At 35.1% G+C, this 17928-nt stretch overlaps 2 protein-coding genes across 2 annotated transcripts in view; one reads left to right on the plus strand and one right to left on the minus strand.

Annotated features, from left to right (window-relative positions):
- The window catches only part of LOC134663266 (uncharacterized), a 30351-nt gene extending 25460 nt beyond the window's left edge, over positions 1 to 4891 (plus strand). The window contains exons 11-12 of the mRNA XM_063519679.1: positions 4573 to 4662; positions 4758 to 4891. Coding sequence (XP_063375749.1) covers positions 4573 to 4662; positions 4758 to 4853 — 186 coding nt within the window. The 3' untranslated portion in view covers positions 4854 to 4891. The remainder of the gene's footprint in view (positions 1 to 4572; positions 4663 to 4757) is intronic.
- Positions 332 to 2915, minus strand: LOC134647452 (uncharacterized). The gene is made up of 4 exons (XM_063501800.1): positions 2601 to 2915; positions 1848 to 2063; positions 1123 to 1269; positions 332 to 414 (listed from the first exon to the last, which is right to left on the minus strand). The coding sequence occupies exons 1-4, from the start codon at positions 2647 to 2649 to the stop codon at positions 332 to 334; spliced, it is 495 nt and encodes a 164-aa protein (XP_063357870.1). The 5' UTR covers positions 2650 to 2915.
- Positions 4892 to 17928: the final 13037 nt, after the last annotated feature.

Below are 17928 nucleotides of genomic sequence, written 5' to 3' on the forward strand. Positions count from 1 at the left end.
TTAACCACAATAGTAAACTTTTCTCTCAGTGTGGGATATTCTCGGTCATGAAAAACTTACAAAGTTATTGTTTTTTTCATTAAATCTATAATTAATATTATTGTCGGGAGAAATTTTGACCGTGTAGTCGTGTAAGCTTCATAGCCCATTCTTCAAAAAATCTCTAGTGTGAAATTACTGTTTAGGTAGTATAAAATATAAAATAAAAAAAATGTTATTTCTCAAAAACGGGAACAGATATCAAGTTGTTAATTCGCAGCCGGGTATTCAATATGATATATAATTCACCCGTGTAGAAACATTTGACTGTGCAATTAATGTAACTTTAACTTTATATTGACTCCACTAGTACATCGTGCAATGGTTCTTGTAAATTGCTTGCAATTTTCAGCGATGCGGTTGGCGTAGCCATCCCTGAAAATCATATATTTCACCAATTTAATACCTACAGAACATTTGATTTTTGTAAAGTTAAGACGAAAGTGGAGGACCCGTGTGAAATCGCCTTTTCATACAAACGTAGTACTCATTTTCCTCTCTGGATATTAACATAATTGAAAACATTTTGACATAATTTGTTACACATCAAATTTTTTTAAACAAGTAATATTATTTTTTTTTTGTAGAGGTGAGTCTTAATTTATAGAACATTGACTAAGATTTAAAGAAAAATTGTGTGGGTAGTTTGTGAGATAATAATTATTTTCAATAAATCTTAAAAATGACGTAAGTCGGAAACTATCAAACATAAGAGACTTGGGCAAAATTATAGACACCATTAGATGTGCTAACCACAAAAAAAAAATCGATGCTCTATAATAAAAGGTCGCAAATGTATGAAAGTCCGATCAAAGCCTTTCTATGAAGAGTTCATCAACGTGCACCTAGCGCCACAGCTAAATAATCCTAACCTAACCTAACCTAACAAGAAGAAGAATGGAATGGGAAGATTGATAATTAGTCACATAAAAATTAAGCTATAATTTAGAATACTAAATGATCTGTAAAGAATTTCCTCCTTAATAAAAACTTTAAAAAAGCTTCCAAATTATGTATCAAATATATAATGAAATAAAAAAATAGATATATTATTGTAAGAAAATATATAGTTTTCATACTGACCTGAAGTTGAGGGCCGAGAAGTGTCGTCACCACCTGCATTGTACTGATTCGTGATGTTCATCAATGGGGCTCGGGGTACATGATCATCTTGCAACGGTTGTTGGAAATTGCTTGCAATTTGCACCGATGCGGTTTGCGTAGCCATTCCTGAAAATTTAACCATTTTATTACAGAAATATTTGCCCTTAAAAAGTATTGTTATATCACAATGAAAGACCAAAAGTTAAGTTAGAGGGCAACGGGCAATTTTTTTTTCTAAAACACATTAAAATAATAGGTACCTAGTACATGAAACTTAAGCCATATTTTAGAATAGTAAGTGATCTGTAATGTAAGTGATGATTCCAATAAACAAGGCTTTTGATTAAAAAACTGCACTCAAATTAGTTCACATACCGTTTGAGTGCTACATAGATTGCCGCAGCCAGACATACAACTACATACACAGAGATATATAACTACTACATACACATACACATTGAACTTATGACAGCCCTTTTTTGTCATTGGGGGCTAATACTAACACTATGATGGTATCCTGTTATCCCTCATCAGGGACATAGGGATACTAACACTATAATAAATAAAATAATTTATACTGTAATTTATCATTATGAAATAAATAAACTAAACTATGATATGTCCAATGTAATATGAACCCTCAATGGCACAACAATTAAATTGTACAAGACATGTGTGCAATTCGGCTAAAATTGTGTATGTACCTTTTAAATGTAGTGTTGGAACTGCAATAGCGCTGAGTCTTCCGCTTCGATTAATAAATTTTTCCTCAAAGTGAACATGACACACTTTTCGGTACTTATGAATAAATTGATTATCCAAAGATAACACATCTCCACTAACAGAGTAAATCCAAGTACGAAACCGGTCAGCCTCATTAATTGGACAGGGAAATTTGTGAAGAATCACATTATCTAATCCTGAAAAAAAAAAAGAAATGTATATGTATAATTACAGTAACACTAGTACAGACTTAAGTAGGTACACTAACAGAATGAACTTTGGATGTTCAATGAATACCTATATTAACTTAAATAAGTTAAAAAAAATACCACATTCATAACTGCACTTATGTCAAGGTATGAAATGATAAAAACCTACAGTTGATTTTGTGTTCTTTAACCATGCTAAAGAAAGGCCTTTGAAGGACCCGGTCCTTAATAGGGAAATACCTCTACTTTATATAACTTATAACCCTTATTTGGAAAAATACCCAGACTGTGTATATACTGATAGTGTTATATTAAAGAAATATAATCTAGGTTTGATTACATGTCAATAAAATACCACGCAGTGCTAATAAATCGCGACAATTTTGTCAAAGTTATATTCGAAAACGCCGAGTCATATTGCACATGAAGTAGACCTTACTGGGGTCATAGTTCCATATTTATATTTCAGGGTTAAGTATTATTGCTCCACAGTTGAAAATGAAAAATATTAATATGAATACTTACGCGTTTTACCGCAATTAGGTACACAACACATCGCACTGTTTCGAACCATTGTCACAAATAACCAATCCAAGCAGCAAATCAGAGTCCGTTGAGTACACCATACTATTCACATAAAAACAGATTTATCGGGGTCCAGGGCAAGCACAGGCGTATAAAATCACAAGAGAATCGTTTCAGAGCACTTTCAAGCATCGAGGATAACAAGAAAGTAAAGTATTGAAATAAAAACGTTATGGCGGGTCTGTCAATAACGTTCCGTTCCTTTCATATTTATCTAAATTGTATCCTAAAATTTATGCAAATTAAGATTTTAAAATGGACTAAATTAAAGAAAAAACACTTGATGAATATTTTATTATTAGATATATGAATCAAAAATATTTTAAAGGCAAGCAAAAAATAAAACCAAATTATTTTGTTATTTCTTTCCTTTTGTTAATTGCGCGTAACGAAAAAGATGAAAGTGGCATCACAGATTATACAAGATTTGAAAGACTTATAAAATTGGTTTTCACGCCCTCTGTCATTAATTTCCCCAAGCATATCCGAGTACATCAGATTCACTGTTTCTTTTAACTGAAAACACTGTGATCTCTAAGGATAATTTGATTAACTACTATATATTGTAATCTTTTAGTTATGATGACACTTAGAGACATTTACATCTCTAAATAATTTTAGATTACAGTTTTGTATCTTTGTGTTCTTTTTTTTTCAATACTATTGTTATAGCGTTTTTTTTTGTAATTCGACATTTAGAGACTTTATACATCTCTATGTAATACTATAGTTTGATTTTATATTTGCGGCTTAGAAAGTTGTATTTTATAATTGTAGATGTGTTTTTTTTTTGCTGTATGTAAATTCCATGTTGACGTGTAAAAGTGCCCTTGTGGCCTATTTGCTGAATAAATGTTGATGTTTGATGTTTGATAACTTTTTGTCAGTGCGAGTCTTATGGTTTCGTCTTGGCAACATTTTACATGAAAATGTTTTTGGTGGGATTTCACATCTTTTTGTAAGTTGCTTATGACAATCTTCTGATTTAAAGGGTTGCGGGTGATTTACTATTAAAAATCCTGAAATACGTACTTTGGGGGGGCATCTTTTATATACAATCTGCTTTATTACTGATTCCCCATACAAACTTCAACCTCCTTTTTCCCCTAACGCCTTTTTCCACCCCTTTTCACCCTTACGGGGTGATTTTGGGGTTGAAACTATTTTATATCCTTCCCCATAACAATAACTATCTACATACCACATTTCAACTAAATCGGTTCCGCGGTTATCGATTTACCATACAAAATTCCACCCCCTTAGGGGCTTTATAATTTCAATTTTTTGGATTTTTTTGTTGTTTGTGGACTAATACTATCTCACATACCAAATTTCAGCTTCCTAGGACTTCAGGAAGTACCCTAGAGGTTTTGATGATCAACAGTGAGTGAATGAGTCAGTGACGAAATCGGGGTGTTTTAGACATAAATAAAATCCAAAGTATAAGAGCTATGCAATTGAATTTTTTTATGCTTAATAAGTGCACTATTGACATCATATCCCGAGAGTTTTGTTTATGTGGTATAATCCAAACCCAAGTTAAGAGGGTTCAAAAAAACGACGAAGCGCTTCGAGAAAAGGTAGGTAGTGCCCTTGCGCTTCGCTTTGCTCGTCTTGGCGGGGGCACTACCGTGCCCCCAGATACATAGCCGTATTTTACATGATGGGCGAAATGTATACTTTAATATCGGCCTACTCATTTCATGTACAGTCACGCCCCGTGATTGTTACGTCATTTAGGGTTCTAGCTAAATTGGACATTTCATAAAGTAAGTATGGAACAACCAATTTAGCTAGGACCATAAATGGCATAACAATCAATTCCGAGAATTTTGTCGACAAGACGCCAGCAGGAACTTATTTTTAGACGCATCTGCTTAAATTCAAATCATATAAAAAAAATATTTTTTAGGTAAATGAAGACATTATAATAAATCATTGCGCCACCAATATTAATTTAGGCGTGGACACCGGGAAGTGGGAAACGGGATTCTACGGGAAAGTAAGTCATCAAAGTCGAGGAATTTAATTAAGACTTGATTGGTCCTATTTAAATAAATGCCAGAAATTAATTAAATGCGTCATGTTTTGTTGCAGATTTACGCTCCCCTGATGAGAACCTGCTTAGACGTATTTGGGCGCGAATTGCCGAATAACATTTGGCATATTCACATTCCCATCGCCAAAGACTGACTGACTTTTCCGTTTTTTGCAGCTTAATATGCATACCAAATGAAAGTACATACCGATAACTTGCTAAACATCGCCCACCATGCCCAACATCGCCTGGCTTAAAAAACTGTGATTCTTTACAAAACGGCTGTCTATAGGTATATATAACTAATAATGAAATAATCGCTACCATTATTTAGGAATTAGGAACATCTATACTGTAAAAAAAAACACCGTTTTTTAAGCCATGCACTGTTGGGCATGATAGGCATATAGATTTGTTTAAAATCGCTTAAACTCAAGAAATAAACTATAATACATAATATTATGCCTTTTTTTTGACGGAGTGGGAATGCGTTTAATGCACGGTGTGTGGGACTCGCCGCTCCTTTCCCCTCTCCTGGCGAGAGAGGAGGAGAATTTGGCCCTACCTATTAAACCGGCGTTTAAATAACAAGTATTTCTTATATGTATAGTTTTATCAGTTATATGAATAACGATGCTATCGAAAATAACCTGCAAGAAATTTTTCACCTCAGAAACTCGAACAAGGGTACTGTGCTACTTAAAAACAGTGAGCAAAATCGCATTTTGCTCACTGAGTGCGACAAAATGAGCAAAATGCGATTTTGTTCACTCAGTGAGCAAAATGCGATTTTGCTCACTGTTTTTAAGTAGCAAAGTACCCTTATTCGAGCTGCTGAGGTGAAAACTTAATTGTTGGTATATCTTAAGAAAACATGAGTGAATACAGGTAAGATCATGAAGAAGGAATACATTTTTCGGGTTCTCTAATATGTTCTCACTGCTGAGGTGAAAAGTTTTGTGAACTACACGAGATCAAAGTTATTTACATCTCGTGCGCTTTTGAGTCCCTTACTAAGCTCAAGATTCTAAATTATCTTTCGCTTGCACGGGACTCAAATTAAGCACTCGAAGAAATATCAAACTTTGATCTCTTGTTGTACAAATAACTATTGATAATACTTACGAGTATAATTAGGCAATTAGGCAATCCATATAAATGGTTTTGGTTACACGTGGTTTTATGGAATTGGTAAGCTGTACCATGTAATTCTTTTATTAATTGAATGTTATAAAAATACGGTAGGTACATACGCGAAAATCATTTAAAGAAAACTATATATAATTACTTATGAAACTACGAGTACAGAATTTAACTGGCCGTCTGGTAGGTACTCAATCTATTCGAATTTCCATCAAAATAATGCAAAGTTAGAACATGGAATCCATCCACCTAGGTCACCTAGGCGCTATTTCTTAAACTTAAAGATTGTAAAGGTCAAATGAGTAAAATTCATGTACTTAACAAATTAAATATCTCTATTATATAGATAGTGCAAAAACTTAGAGGTAGGTGGTGACTATCGTAAATTTGTTTTCGTTCGTTATCGTCTCGTTTAAAATACGGTATTCCAGATGGAATCGGTATTTCAGATGAAGGCATCGGACTTATTGCGTCTACCTTCGAAACCATGAATAAGTCATATGCTTCGTTATAAGAATTGCTCTAAAAGTGTCATGAATATCCTCGAATGGATTCGTCGCAAATCCGATCGTAATTTTTTGCATTGTGAATATAATTTACAGAGCTTGAGAAATTTCAAGTGACGAAACGGCATTTTATTCTTATAAGATTAAAGTAATTGTTAGTAATGACAGGAATTCGCAGCAATAAAAGCAAAAATAAAAAGTTGAGCCAGCGGTTTTGGGTAAGTATAAAACGGTGGCTGAAAAACTGGAGCGTCAAACAAACGATAAGGAAAGATTGTTTAAAAAAATCAAATGCCTGCTTATATAAAACGGTAGTACATACCTATGCATAATACATATTTTATACATTCTTAACATTAACTATTATGTCTTATTTCGTTACCATTTTTTCAGCAATTTCTTATGTAAATGTTTTAAAGTTTTAACAACGTATAAGAGTTATGTAAGAACCATAGAATTAATATGACTAGAACAACTGTCAATCTTCAAAAGTGCGACCAAAAATGAAATGCAAGTGTGTGCGTAAATTGTCTATGTGAGATCGAAAATAGTGATGTCATGTTACAACATATTAATAATCTGTCGATGTTTGATTGCTTTATCGACTACTTTTTCAAATGTGTTATTTTAAACGTTAAAATTCTACGACATTATGACGTATAAATAACACTTGCACTGCGTGTACTATCAAAATCGTTGCAGACTTATCTTAATGTAACTCTTACTGTGTTGGAAAGTGAAGTTTAAATTTACCGCTAAACATGAGCACCTTCAAAAAGGTATAACAATCGTTATTATTTGAAGTCGGTTATAAAAGCTAATATCTTAATGATGTCTTGTGAAGAAATAATTACATAGCTATTAATATACCGACAAGTTATCGATACTGTCATATGAACATTTTGTCAAGCCCTAGCGTAAAGTAACAGGTTATGTTTTTACACAATAGTAGTTTATGCAACAGTGATATAATAAGGGTTCTTAAAATTCAAGGGTCGAAGTTACAAAACGAGACGTAGTCGAGTTTTGTAAAAAAAGACCCGAGAATTTTAAGAACCAATTATGAGCTGTTGCATACATTACTTTTTCTATGACAGCTGCAGCAAAAAAAAAAAAAAAAAAGTTATTATTAAAAAAAAAGAGTTATTATTAAAAAAAAAGAGTTATTATTTAAAAAAAATTGAGTTATTATTAAAAAAAAAAAGAGTTATTATTGTAAATGAAAACATACCTCTTTCAATCAAGATGATCGGAACTTGTATCTTTAAAAAAAATAAAGCAGTTGTATTATACTCATAAGATGACTGCTAGCAGTCATCTTATGAGCCTATAGACAAAGCATTCAAATGACATTGCTTTAGATATCACTGTCAGTCATTTAATTGACACATTTAAGTGCTGGAGTAGAAAAAATATTTTAAATTATAGACTAATATGATAAAATATTAGCACACAAAGGAAGAAAAACTTATAATAAACTTTATAAACCGGCTTCTTACACTTTTTACGCTGTTAATTTGACAAAATATCGTTATGAAAATTTCGCTATGAATATCATAAATCCTCTGAAATTTGTGTTTGCTTGGATTATTTGGCACTGTAACACTGAAATCCGGCACACTACAAGACGCAATCTTCACTGAATTACTTTATTTAATACTTTTCGTCCTAATCCGTGTATATTTTTCAATTTGAAAATTACTGTGATACGCTCTTGGCCGTCCGCGGCCGTCGTCAAAGTCAAAAGTGGTCACGTTTTCTCATTGGTAGTCTGACTCTTTCGCACTCATGGTATGTTCATATACGTGATGGCTTCCCTTTCGCACACTTCAGCTGTCTGTCAAGCGCGAGCGCGAAAATGACAAGTCTGTGGTAAGAACATACTTAAAAATAAATTATATTTTCTTATGGATGCCTTAATTGATGAACCTACTAACTTATTTAGAAGTACTAAAATGAAGCTGAAAACATTGCGATGTAAATATTTATTTTACTTTCGTATTCATAGGTAAAAAGTACCTAATCTTACGCGTTTTATTCCAAAGTTTATGCATGCAAAAAACATGTATTTGCGAGGGATACGGTGCGCCCATGAAATAAGCTTATCCCGAAGGGAAACGATATTTTTATACAATAACTTCACTGATTCCCCCATTTCATTTGACTCCCCAACTTCGTGAAATCATCTAACAAGTATTTAAATATATAGCTTGGTACATATTTAGCTTCATTCTATTACTTCAATGAGTTCAATGTTTACAAAAAGGCATACGTAAAATATTGACAGCAGCAATCTAATTCCCCTGGCTATTATTCGCAAATTCACAGGAGATTCCGCTCAACAGTTATGGTTGTAGATGGAATTTAACACGGGTTACACAGTCGCCAAAAATGAGATGCTAATAAAGCGGCATCTCCTAGGAATTTGCGAATAGGTATGGCCAGGGGAATGAGATTTTTGTAGAATGACCTAAAATTACAAATCAATTCATCAAAGCTGGCGAAGATAAATCGGATAAATGACAGATGAACTAGGTACGTCAAAATGTATGGTCTGGTCTTGGGCAGAAAACATATTAGGTACTAGATGTAAATTCTTTAGTAGTAATTCACGTCAGGATTGGTGAATTCTTGTTGTTATTTACGATAGGCAATCTAATACTTTTCAATTAATAATCTATCAAAATATTTAAATAAAAGTGGCAGTTGTAGCAAGTTGTGTTCGTGTTTACTTCATATAAGTAGCACATAATTATGTATGCACCTATAGTTTGTTTTATTGACTAACAAGTACCACTATTATCCTGATCGTTAAGCTGGAAATAATGAAGTATTCCTCACCGCTTAATCTCCCAAACTCAAGTAGAAGTGGTGGTCGGAGCTCGATCGATGGCTAGTTGAGAAGTACACCGGCTTCCGAGAAACTCGTTCACAGGTTACCGGGGGTAATTGGCTACGGGATAAGCCAATCCGCTTACAATATTTGTATTTATTAATAGTAGATTAGTGTATTTTACCTGTTAGTTGTTTGTAGCGCTTACAACTGAACTTTATTTAATTGTAAGTATAAGACCGCCTGTTGTTTAACATCTTCTTTTCTGTATTATTTGTATTGTTTTCTGTAATGAGGTGTGCGTGCAATATACAGCAAGAGTATTTGTATTGTATTGTATTGTATCGTATTGTATTCAGTGTTGGCATCAATCTGAACTAAATCAATCCGGATTGATCAATCGAATTGACGCGTCAATCCGAATTGATCAATCCGAATTGATCAATTCGAATTGATTCAATTCTGATTGACGCGTGAATCCGATTGAATCAATTGGAATTAACGCATCAATCCTCAATTCGGATTAAATCAAATCTCAATCTAGATTAACCGTTGATCGTTGGCACTTTAAAACGATATCTGAGATTTCCAAAGATAACATGTTTCCGACGGCAATACAGACGGAGTTTCCTTTTTTTTTGGACATTTCTAAAATTAACCGATTGCGTTCGAAATCGATATCTGAGGTGCCCAAAGGTTTCGAAACATGTTTCTGACGGCAATACCGAGAAATGACCTTTTTTTGGGATATTTTAGGATGTTTCTAGAAATTAACCGATTGACAAGGGTTGAAGACCGAATGTCTTATCTCTACTGGACTCAAACTGGACACCACTAGAACAATAAAAGGATTAGAATCATGCTATCTCTTTCGCACTCGTACGTTCTTAGAACGCATCTTGTTATCAGCAGGGTGGCGTAATGCAGGTAGTAAAGTAAGTACGCGGCTAAAGTGTAGAATCTAAATATTGCCATTGAAACCATGTTTTGCACCTCAGATATCGATTTTGAATGCAAGCAGTCACTTTCAAAGAATGTCACTAAAATGTCCCAAAATAGGACACCTTTCAATATTGCAGTTGAAAAGATGTTTAGAAACCCCTGGTTACCTCAGATATCGATTTTAAACGCAATCGGGTAATTTCTAAAAATGTCCCAAAAAGGACTCAATATTATATAGGGACTAGGACTCAATATCTCTCAATATTTCCCTCGGAAACTAGTTTCGAAACCTTTGGGCACCTCAGATATCGATTTTGAACGCTATCGGTTAATTTCAAGGAAAGTCCCGAAAATGTTCCAAAAAGGACGTCCTTCATATTGCCGTCGGAAACATGTTTCGGAACCTTTGGTAAACTCAGACACCGCTTTTGAACGCATTTGGTCAGTTTCGAAAAATGGCCTAAATAAAAAGGACATTAGGTAGGTACATACAAAGTAATCGTCAATCCGAATTGATGATTGAGGATTGACCGATCTATTCGAATTAACGATTAGTAATCGTCAATCTTCAATCAGTAGATTTAGAATTAGTTTCGTCAATCGTCAATTCGAATTGATCGGTCAATTCTCAATCGTCAATCGTCAATTCGAATTGAGTTTTTGCCAACACTGATTGTATTGTATAAATGATTGTATATCAGTAACTAGCGACCCGCCCCGGCTTCGTATGGGTTGCACAAAACCTTAACAAATTATACATCTTGACCATCTTGAATTATACAACCTACCTGAAGAATCACTCTATTAATAGGTGAAAACCGTATGAAAATCGGTTCAGTAATTTTTGAGTTTATCGCGAACATAAATACAAACAAACAGACGCGGCGGGTGGCGGCGGTGAACTTTGTTTTATAAGGTGTAAGTAGTGATTGTAATACATTTCATATACTGTACAAAATTTGGTAACAGATAAATACTATATATGTATGTTGTTTAAATTTGGAGAGTCTGATTCGACCCATCTCGGAAGACAATTTTTTATTGTCTTTACTAGTGTTTTTGTAATTGTTTTCACTTATTTGTCATTATAGGTACTTTGCAGAACAATTGGTTCCCCGCAAGTTTCCCTTGAATTCAGTTACTACCTACGTAATTTTAAATTAATGCTAGCGGTCTGTATGGTTAATTATAAAATTATAATTTAGAGCTAGTCAGGTTGTCAAGTTGTCAACCTGCGAGGTTATTTGGCTTTCTCGAGTTGAATGCTTGAGGTATTATGAAAATTTAATTAGTTTACCTCCCGCGTGGGGTTGCTGTAAGTTTACGGTTGTCGAATTCATAATGAACATAATGCAGCTCCATAATTACGAACTGTGAACACTGTAACATTTTTATAGCGCTGTAATGAATGGCATTAAGAAACTAGCTGGTTTTTGAGGAGTCTCTTCAGCTCAAGTCTAATTTAATTTGCGGAGACTCGGGAATTCGTTGGTCGTCTTGCTAATGGGATTGCTCATTCTTCAACGACCGCGAAGTAGGGGTAGGTATGTTCAGTGGCCGCCGATACTTGTGCAGCTGAAAGGGCCGGGTTGCCGTTTGGCTTTTCATCGCGCTCCGACACTAATTTCCTCTAAGAGGAGGGTGGCGCAGTAGCCTTGGCCCGCGGTCGGTGTTGCTGTTGCCTATCTAGCCTATCGAATGACCGAGCGTAGCGAGGCTCTAATCAAGTAGTAAAGGGACATCTGTGCGTCTGGAATTTTATTATTTTTAAAGTTTGAATGCAGGTGAGATAAATACTTTCGTTTTTAATATTTATCTGGTCTGGTGACAATCATAAGTAACAATGTGGGCCTAGGAGCCCTAAAAGGAGTTTGCATGGGGATCTTGGTAGTCTGTTACGAGTAAGTATACCTAATAGGTTAATAGTCTATTTGTTACCAATGCAACTTTCTGTTGGAAATTAGTTGTCTTCTATTGACTTTGTTATTGTTTCAATTAGTCATTTTAGCACAAAAATAACAACGGCAAAACTGTTCTCGAATCAGCACATAACATACCTGTACAATAGGGGAACTACATGGTTAATATATAATTATATCTTCAAATGAAGTGACTCATATAATTTCGATCGAACTTCACTTCAAGAAGTTCGTTTGATCATCAAATATCTCTACCTAATAAAACATCTAACTACTTTTATCTAATACCTACAGGGAGGTATGTAAGTACATATAGTTTAAATTTATTCCATTGGGTACAGCTAATGTAATAAACAATTTTGTATTTAACTTCGTTACGTAAACTACTATAAAAGATTTTTTCACAACAAAATAAAGACCGTGCTCTTAGAACAAAGTAAGGGAGACTGTCTAATTACCTCGGTTTATTTTCTCAGTGTACAGAGAGGAAGGGAAGCTCTTCCAACGCTTCTGCGTATTTACCGTTGGAACTTATCCACCCCTCCAGTGAGATATGGTTCGGTAGATTGCACAATCTCAGTGCGTGGTGGAAACTATTTCAATTTGTTACTTGCTTTGGCGAGGTTATTTAATATGTTACCGGTGTATTGTGGCCCAATCAAAACTGTTGCTTTACTAATATTCATGTTGTAGATGCATTCAAATAGTGCCGTTTCGTTAAATAGCTGGAAGACGTTCTCCGTTTACATGGTCACAAAACTGCAAGACAATTATATTTTTTAATGAGTTTTTGAGTAGTTGGTTATTAATGTTAATATTGTTTAAAATTTAAGTGTGTGTGGCGCCTATTGTTTGACAGAGGTAAACTTTTGCGATTTGTAACTTGTACATTGTTTCATTATTTTTGAGGTGTGAACTGTGTACAATACCTACCTAAAGAGTAGAATACATTTATTTTATGTAATCTTAAATATGACTGGTGTAGAAGAATAATGATTTCAGCCCTTCACCCCAACAAAGGGTAACAGGATAAAAAAATGAAGAAGAATCTTTAAACCGAAATCCAGAAAACTGGATGTTTTGTACAAACACTGATTTAAGAAATCATCTGTCTCTATCGCAATCTGCTGGTAAAGTGTTTCTGTTTACCTACTCAAATTAGGTAGGTATGTGGTGGCTAGATACTACGAGTGTCTTTACTGTCTTTAGTAATAGTAATCCTCATTGCATAGCAATTAGTGCTCAAGATGTCTCATTCCCATTCAGCAGATAGTTGGCCAATTTAATACACTGAATGGAGTTAGTTAGTATAATAAAAGCTATTTCCGTGACAACTACTGCACTATTCGTAGCATGGTCTTGATTGGTTTTGATTTAATTAAAAAAAACGAATTTATTTCCAACGACAACATCGCATCATCTAAACTCACGTACGAAATATCTGAATTTCTTATTATATTTCTATTTTACAGTGTTAAATATAAGTCCCCAATCCGCATTGGGCTAGCGTGGGGACTATAGCCCAAGCCCTCTCGCGCATGAGAGGAGGCCTGTGCCCAGCAGTGGGACGGATATATACAGTGTGGAAAGATAAGTCGGGCCCTGGAGGGAAACTACCTTAAATCCTTAAGCTGGCTCATTTTACTTAAAGGGGACATTCCCTTATTTTTAAAAAGAAACAAAACTGTATTCAAAGATTTTCTAAAACTCGCTTGCCTCGCCCGGGACTCGAACCGACTAAAAATTCCAAAAAATAAAAACTCGCTATTTTACTCTACTAGTCGATACAGTTAATGTTAATGATAACATTTATCCAAGAAACATTAGGTCTTAAACTCGTCTGTCGTACAAAATATCCATAAAATGTAATATTTAGTACTCAAGACAAGCCAAATTGAAGAAAAAAAGAAAAAAACTTTGAATGCAGTTTTGTTTCTTTTTAAAAATAAAGGAATTTCTCCATTAAGTAAAATGAGCCAGCTTAAGGTAGTTTCCCTCCAGGGCCCGACTTATCTTTCCACACTATATATTAGGCTCAAATGATGAGTGTTAAATATAAACCATTTATAAACATTACCTAAGGTGGGGAACTGGGGAACATCTAAAACATCTTCTATAACTTCTATGAGAGAAGACTGCTTTTATATACTTCACATACAGGCTCCGTAGAGCAGAAGAAGTAAAGCTCTTCCTTTCTGAATGTGTCTGAGCGACGTGCTTATACAGAATACGAGAGTAGAGATGCAACGGATAGTTGTTTGGCCGGATACCGGATACCGGATATCCGGCCTGGACACTGGCCGAATATCCGGTATCCGGCCGCCGGATATTCGGCCGGCGGAACTATACCTATATTTTGAGTTTTTCAGGTGCGCGTCGTGCAGGTTTCGACCTATTTCGTAGTGAACGTTCGCGCGGACACATTTCTAGGATCGTAACGAGTTTTATCATGTCATTACGTAGTAAGTTCGTTTATAGTTACAAGTGCGCGCGCGTATTTTTGTGTAAACAAATAAGTGTATTGTGTGACATTGGTTACGTATTCATTTCTATTTACAGTGTCGTTAGCATTATGACCGTGACTGTTTTTTTAGATTCCATTTTTTACCCCAAAATGTGTTAATTTTACTATCCGGTATCCGGCCGGATAGTAGGTCGCTATCCGGTGTCCGGCCGGATAGTAAAATAATGGCCGGATAGGCCGGATACCGGATAGTAACCGGATATCCGGTGCATCTCTATACGAGAGTTCTTACTTCTTACTCTATAACGGTCTTCCCTGCAATACATTTTATATGCCGCTCTTCTCCACATTGACGTTATACGTACTTTTAATGATTTTTGAAATACCATTAGTATATAAGTATTTAAAATTATTTAATTGGAAAGTAAGACTTCAAAGGTACAGGTATCGATGACGTATAAACTGGAATGGCTCCGGGAAACGTAAGCTCCACACCCGCTCGCTCTCTATTTATCTTCCTTCAAGCTGAGTCTTCCAATGTGCAATGCGAATCGAACACACAGGCTTGCCAGAGTAATTGTAACCTCGAGATCCTTAACAGCTATGGGTAATATGAGGGTACGTTTTATAAGTTCACCTCGTCGCTCGGCTCTCTTGCGCTTGGTAAACGTTGGAAGTAGCACCCGAGGCACCACTTTCCGTGAAATGCCGTTCATTAACGCCCACAATAGACTTGATAACAATTCTAGAGACTTGTCGCGCGGAGAACAAAGGCTTATCATAGCGACAGATCGCTTGATACTCGCATCATTGTGTTGGGCGCTTTACAAACGAATACGTTTGCTCGTTGCTGTACGGGGGAGTCTCTGAAATACGGCTTCAATTTTCTTTATAATCCTACTTAATGTCATTATTTACGCCAATTGTGACTTTTACGCTTTGAATTGAGTAACATGTACCTATAAACGTTCAAATATAAAGCACATCTGTTTATAGCATATTCGAACTGCCCAATGAACAGTCGACGTCAAAGATAAGTTTACATTTTTCGCCCTAGTACAAAGGAATAAGTTGTAAAAGTGTAAACATATTTTTGACGTTGACTGTACCTACCTACATTATTTCAAGGGTTTTAAACAAAGAAGCATTATTTTTGTCTCGTACAATTTTTGAACAAATGAAATTCAACCTAAATAAAAATAACTAAGTCTAGATGTTACTCAAAAAGTGGCAAAAGGTCTGAAGAAAGTGTATCTGTAACTACTTTTAAGGTATTTCGCTTTTACTGAACTGTGACGCGGTGGGCAAAGTTATGTCTAAGAGCAAAGTTTTATACTTGTACGGTAGATGATGAATTAATTATCCTTATTTTAACGAAGCGACTTAATCACCTACTTCCATTTATATTTCTTTTAATATGTCCTGGCGTCTCGAATGAGTCGAATGGGAAGAAAGGATTATCGACATTAGGTTATCCCTTTTCAAACACCAGGCGTTTATGAATTTTGTAAATTTATTTTCCAATAATTAAGTTTCAAATAATTAAAATGTTCTCTTTGCCCACAGATTTAGCAGCGAATGTAACTACGCAAAAGAAGGTCAAAGAGCTCAAATTTATCGTACGTGTGCGGTTCTCCCACTTCGTGCAAGAAGCCGCTCGCTGCGGGGTGAGTGTATGCCTTTATTATCACAGATTTCACCTTCCGTACAGCACCGCCATAAAGAAGGATAACCACAATAATTTTATAAAACACACCTACAATTTAATATTGGGGACGTAGATTTTAATTTCAGTATGAATCGAACTTAATCTCACGAATCTTGTGTCGCAGTCGGTTGTTGCCTTTATTATTTAGGTCATAGAGAAAAAATACATAGAGTGCTCACTCCATACATCAGTTTTAGTACCAAAAAGACTATTAGCATCTAGCATCGAGTAGCGGAACTATTAACAATAGATGTAGCACTGACCGGAAAGTCTTATCTCAACAGCATAAGACTTTCCGGTCGGTGCTACATCTATTGTCAAGTAGCAGTACTGATAGTTCCGCTACTCGATGCTAGATGTAGACACTGAAATTAATAGTCTGAACTGATGTATGGAGTGAGCACTCTTGTCTTACTATATTTCTCTATGTTTAGGTATAACAAAATCGACATAATCATAACGGAATAAAATATTGTAAAAATCCTAGACTAAGTAAGAAAATGAATAAAAGAAATATCATAAAAATACACAGTTACAATACAACTACGAAATAAATGTGCAGGAATATAGTTATGTGTTTTACAAGGGGGCAAGGTTGTAGTTTAACCTGTCGTGCTAACATGCTTGCTCGGGTATCAATATTAGCACGAGAGGTTAAACAACAACTTTGCCCCCTTGTAAAACAAATAACTATTACTTGGTATCAAAAAAACAATTCATAAACCGGGAGTGGATATTGGGTAAAGATTGCAGCGGGCTCAGCACGGTTCCATTTTATCGACTATCACTATGCCCGTCACTTTCGCACTTACCTACATACTTGTTAGAACGTGACAGGCATGGTGATAAACGATAAAAATGCGACCTTGCTATTATAGGGTAGAACGTTGTTTTTTTGTGTATTGTATCAAACAATTTAATGGTATTATGGTGATTCGAACACGTGATTGCGGTTGGATCTGTTGAATGTTGTCGTTATTGTTTCATAGCAAAAAGAAACAAGTTTTTATTTGGGAGTTGCGAGTTGTTGGGTTGTTACAGTTGTTCGTTGTCAGCAACCGTTCCCACGTGAATAATTCATGGCTCGATAGGAACATTACAATAACATTCGTTTGTATAGAGGTTGAAATAAAAATTAGGATAAAATACCTACTTATAATGGTCCATACTGTCTAATTTTATTTTACTTTGCGGTAAGTAAATTACTTATATAAGAAATATATGCTTGTAAAGATTAGCTTTTATCATATTAGTCACTATGACAATTTAATTTTAGAAACGTTAAATCAGTGTTTGGCACGTAAACATTGTGGCATATTACTTCCACGACTGAAACGAATGTATCTAATCATACATTAAAACCCGGCTAGCCATGCCAATTAAAGGAAAAAAAAAATACCAATTACGAAACAAGGATTACGGAGCAAATCCGCTGACGGACAGAAGGACATAACAAAACTATAAGGGTTCCTAGTTGGCTACGTTACGGGACCCTAAAACAAGAGAAAAACAAGGGATCTAAACTAACTTTATCTTTGTTTACGCAAACGGTAGGAAGATGTCGCATTATTAATAAGAACCCCCAAAATACAATAATTAAGACCAAAAATTACTTAAGAAAGTTAATATCGTTGACCGAAAAGGAAATCCCCAAACTTGAGCCACTGAGTCCCCTTCAGAGACTTATCAAGACTTATTCGAGTATTTCGAGTACA

The sequence above is a fragment of the Cydia amplana genome, chromosome 4 (assembly GCF_948474715.1).
Source record: "Cydia amplana chromosome 4, ilCydAmpl1.1, whole genome shotgun sequence".
Lineage (NCBI taxonomy): Eukaryota > Metazoa > Arthropoda > Insecta > Lepidoptera > Tortricidae > Cydia > Cydia amplana.

Coding starts and splice junctions, on each gene's coding strand:
- LOC134647452 (XM_063501800.1), bottom strand. CDS start 2,649: ATGGTTCGAAACAGTGCGATGTGTTGTGTACCTAATTGCGGTAAAACG. Junction 2,064..2,600: donor ACCTAATTGCGGTAAAACGC/GTAAGTATTCAT, acceptor TTTTTTTTTCAG/GATTAGATAATGTGATTCTT. Junction 415..1,122: donor TTCTCGGCCCTCAACTTCAG/GTCAGTATGAAA, acceptor TATGATTTTCAG/GGATGGCTACGCCAACCGCA.